Below are 4169 nucleotides of genomic sequence, written 5' to 3'. Positions count from 1 at the left end.
GATATTAGAATTATAAGATTATATTAATATTTAATTATATTAATTATTATATTATTATTAATATAATAAATATAATTATATCAATATAATATAATGTAATGATATTATTTTAATATTATTAATATAATAAATACAATTATATCAATACAATATAATATATAATATATTATAAAATAATATTACAATATAATATTATAATTATAATATCATATTATTAAAATAATTATAATATCATATTATATGATAAAATAATAATATTAGAGTTATTAATATAATTATGATATTATTTGTTACAATATTACTATTATATTATATTTTATTATGAGTCTGAATTTTAAATAAGGAAGATTGTAAATTTTAAATTTTATTAGGGGTATTGTAGGTATTATGAAAGTTTCATTAGGCTGCTTCTGATTTTAGCTGTAGATTCTTGAAAGATTCTTCAAAAAGCGCTTTTAAAGAGATTTACCAAACACTAAAATTAATTTCTGCTACAAGCAGAAACTAATTTTAAGAGGGAAAAGTAATACCAAACTAAACCTTAGTGCTGGTGATTGTATTTCATCCTACTACCTATTTTTAGAAATATTTATATATATATATATATTATTGGTGGGGGAATTCGAACTCTATAATTTAACTAGAGAGGGAGAAGTGCCGTTAAGGAAACACGAGAGATAATAATTAGAGCAGCTGATTGATATAACAATAACGTGGAAAATGTGTTCACAAACAACATAAAACTTATATATATATATATATTATTGGTGGGGGAATTCGAACTCTATAATTTAACTAGAGAGGGAGAAGTGCCGTTAAGGAAACACGAGAGATAATAATTAGAGCAGCTGATTGATATAACAATAACGTGGAAAATGTGTTCACAAACAACATAAAACCAGTGAATATTTGCGAGGATACTGTGTACTAATTTGGAGTTTAAACTATATTAGATTTTAATCTAAGTCAGTTTTGCATGCTATTTACTTATGTGATCAACCTCTAAATGATAAGTATAAAGTGTCTGGAGATTTAGAAACATATACTACTAGTATTAGATATATATACATACTAACACAAAGCTCTCATTTTTTTTTCTCCAAAAACTCCCCTAAAATTAGTAGTGCTGGACTTTTTTTTTTTTTTAAATGGATAATAGTGCTGGACATTTGTGTGAGTACTGTATATTACTTTGCTTGTACAGTTTCTGTTTTTTTTTTTTAAAAAAAAATGCATATTATAAGGCTGCAGCAGTCATTGTATCATGTGGATTTATTCAGGCCCTAAATTGCTTTGTATTTATTCTTCCGAATGTTATGCGAAGGTACCAAATATGTACTACTAGAATATACGCCATTAAATGCGTTTCCCTTTTGAATTAAAAAAAAAAAAAACATTTCCCTTGTTACAAAATCACCTGTCCTGTCTACATGTTTATAGATCTACCTATATTCAGTCATATACAGCAACAATTAGTTAATTATTGAAGCAAAGCATGCCGCACGGTTTGTACAGCATGCAACATTCTATAATACGCCAAAAACAGAATTGAAAAAGCTCCCCAAACCGCCTTTTCTTTCTTTAATATTCTTTAGTAGTATTATTGTTACTTTTTATACATATATTTGTGCATTGGCAACAGGCTGTAATTCCATTTCTAGTAAAATAAGTGAATTAAAAAATTGACAGTATCTTTTTTTCTTTTCCATTTTTGCTCTTGGGAATTGCAAACAAATTAATATTAACACAACAACTCCATCGATCCAATACCAAGTAAATAGTGAGAGAGAGAGAGAGAGAGAGAGAAGGATCCACTCATAATAACAACTCATGAAATGAGAGTTTTTTTTTTTTTTTTTTAAGAAAAAAATTAATGAAAGGAAAAAAAAAAAACAATTTAGGATTAATAATTATTAACTATTTGAATGGAACCCCGAAATATTATCAGAAAACCAACTCATGAAAAAAGATTTTTTTTTTTTTTTTTTTAAGAAAAAAATTAATGAAAGGAAAAAAAAAAAACCATTTAGGATTAATAATTATTAACTATTTGAATGGAACCCCGAAATATTATCAGAAAACGCGGAACTCACATACTCTCTAACTTCCCTTGCAATCACACCCTTCATCACATCCCAAAACCCATCCGGCACACTCTCCGTCCGCCTCTCCGCCGCCATTATCCCCGGCGGCGCAAGGGTCAACGCGGTCAACGGGTCCTCCTCCGGCAGTACCGGTCCGGCACTCGTCGACGCCCCACCGATTCCACAACAACCACCCTCCAAATTACTATTCTGTGGGGAGTACGCGTCCCCCACGGCCCTCCTCTTGAGCGTGGAGTTCCAGTGGTTCTTGACGGCGTTGTCCGTCCTCCCCGGCAGCAGCCTGGCAATGGTGGCCCACCGGTTGCCGTAGCGTGCGTGCGCCGCCATGATGGTCTCGTCCTCGGCGGAGGAGAAGGGGCGGTGCTCGACGGTCGGGCTCAGCTGGTTGCACCACCGGAGCCGGCACGACTTCCCGGACCGCCCCTTGATGTAGCGGCTAATGAGGGACCAGTTCCTCGGGCCGTAGCGCTCCACCAGACGGGTGAGGATCTGGTCCTCCTCGGTGCTCCATGGGCCCTTGATCCGGTCCGGCTTGGGCCCACTGTTATTGCCTCTCGTCGGCGTCGACTGATCGGACGAGGAAGAGTCCGAGGTTGAAGAAGCGGAAGAAGAGCAAGGCCTCGTAGTCATGTAATAGTTGTTAATGTTGTTGTTGTTCATTGCTTGGTTTTGGTGTGTGTGTAGAGACTAGACTCTAGAGAGATATTGAGTGAATGAGATTAATTAGAAAGGGATAGTTGTGGCTTATATATATATACATATTATATGTGTGTGTGTGTGATAGAGAGAGAGAAAGAGGTAGAGAGAAGGAGAGAGGAAGGTGGGGGAGGGTGGTGCATGAACTTGAGAAATATGAGAGAACTTTATTGGGTTGGGATTTCCAAGGGAGAGATTAATTGGACACTATTAAGTGAGAAAAACAAAACAAAACAAAAATGGTGGCGAATTAAGGAGAAGGGTACTTCCACGAAACTGGCTTTTGTAAAGTGGGTGGGGGTACTTGTAACTACAATTATCTACGCACCCCTTGTTTTGTTTATTAATTTGATTTCTAAGGTTTATTTTTTATTTCCTTTTTCTTTTCATTTCAGAGGGGGAAATTTTGTCGCGAGCTGGGATTCTGCCTTGTCTGGTTTTGATGATATTTGACTATTCAGGACCATAGTGAGAAGAATAGAGAGGGACTTGCCAAGGCAAAAAATTTCTCTCTCCATTATTCTAGTCTAAATTTCAAAATGATGTAGAGTTTTTAAGTCATTATCTACCCATATATAATGGTATTATTGGGCGGAAATTATGCGTTAATTAGGTAAAGTTTTGTGTTGACGTTAAATTACAAAATAAGGTGTACCGTATTGAAGATATTATTGATTCTTTTTCTAGTGTTTACTTAGAAGGTAAAATAAGAAATAACAAGTCAATTTACTTTCAACTTTCTAGTGTTTAGTACTCGGCTTAGATATATGAATTTTATTAATGCAATTACTAAATCATCCTTCTATATGGTTGATTTATTATTGTCTCCTAATAGTGAATTTAGTGAAGAGTATATAAGTCTATTTAGTCTTTATTCTTTTTTAAAAAAGGCAATCAATACCAAAAGGAGACGATGACAATTAGTATTTATTTTCGTCATTCTTTATATTGTTTGAGACCCACTAAATTGACATCATTGATTTAGTAAGTAAACACAAAATTATAAGAGAAAGAGGATCAGTTCTAGTACTTTATTATGATTTGTTTGATTCATGAATTTAAATTGAAAATTGGAATAAAAATTCAGAAATTTACGAGAGATAACATTTTAACAAAAATGTTTAAATTGTAGTTCAAATATTTAAATCTTTCAAGCCCAAGCAGATAGAAGTTGTAATTTGGACATGAGCATATTGAAGGCTGAAACGACATATAAACGAAACAAAATGAATTCCATTTATAAAGGGATAAAGAAGAAGGAATTAAAAAAAAAAAAAGCATAAAAACAATAATAAAATCATTCTCGTACTGGGGACACCAAGGGAGGAAGTTTATATGTACATATAAATAAAAAACACAAATGCAATA

General features: G+C 33.2%; 1 protein-coding gene across 1 annotated transcript; it reads right to left on the bottom strand.

Moving 5' to 3' along the window:
* Positions 1-2017: 2017 nt before the first annotated feature.
* Positions 2018-2860, bottom strand: LOC21408770 (transcription factor MYB73). The gene has a single exon (XM_010100420.2). It carries the CDS (start codon positions 2763-2765, stop codon positions 2043-2045), a length of 723 nt encoding a protein of 240 aa, XP_010098722.1. The 5' UTR covers positions 2766-2860; the 3' UTR covers positions 2018-2042.
* Between the last annotated feature and the right edge of the window lie 1309 nt (positions 2861-4169).

Source organism: Morus notabilis, unplaced genomic scaffold (genome assembly GCF_000414095.1).
Source record: "Morus notabilis unplaced genomic scaffold, ASM41409v2 Scaffold467, whole genome shotgun sequence".
NCBI classification, from domain to species: Eukaryota; Viridiplantae; Streptophyta; class Magnoliopsida; order Rosales; family Moraceae; genus Morus; species Morus notabilis.
Note: the sequence above shows the minus strand (reverse complement) of the source record. Positions and strands in the feature narration are given on the sequence as shown.

Bases quoted from the DNA above. Each gene is read 5' to 3' on its own strand.
- LOC21408770 (XM_010100420.2), bottom strand. From the start codon at position 2,765: ATGAACAACAACAACATTAACAACTATTACATGACTACGAGGCCTTGC.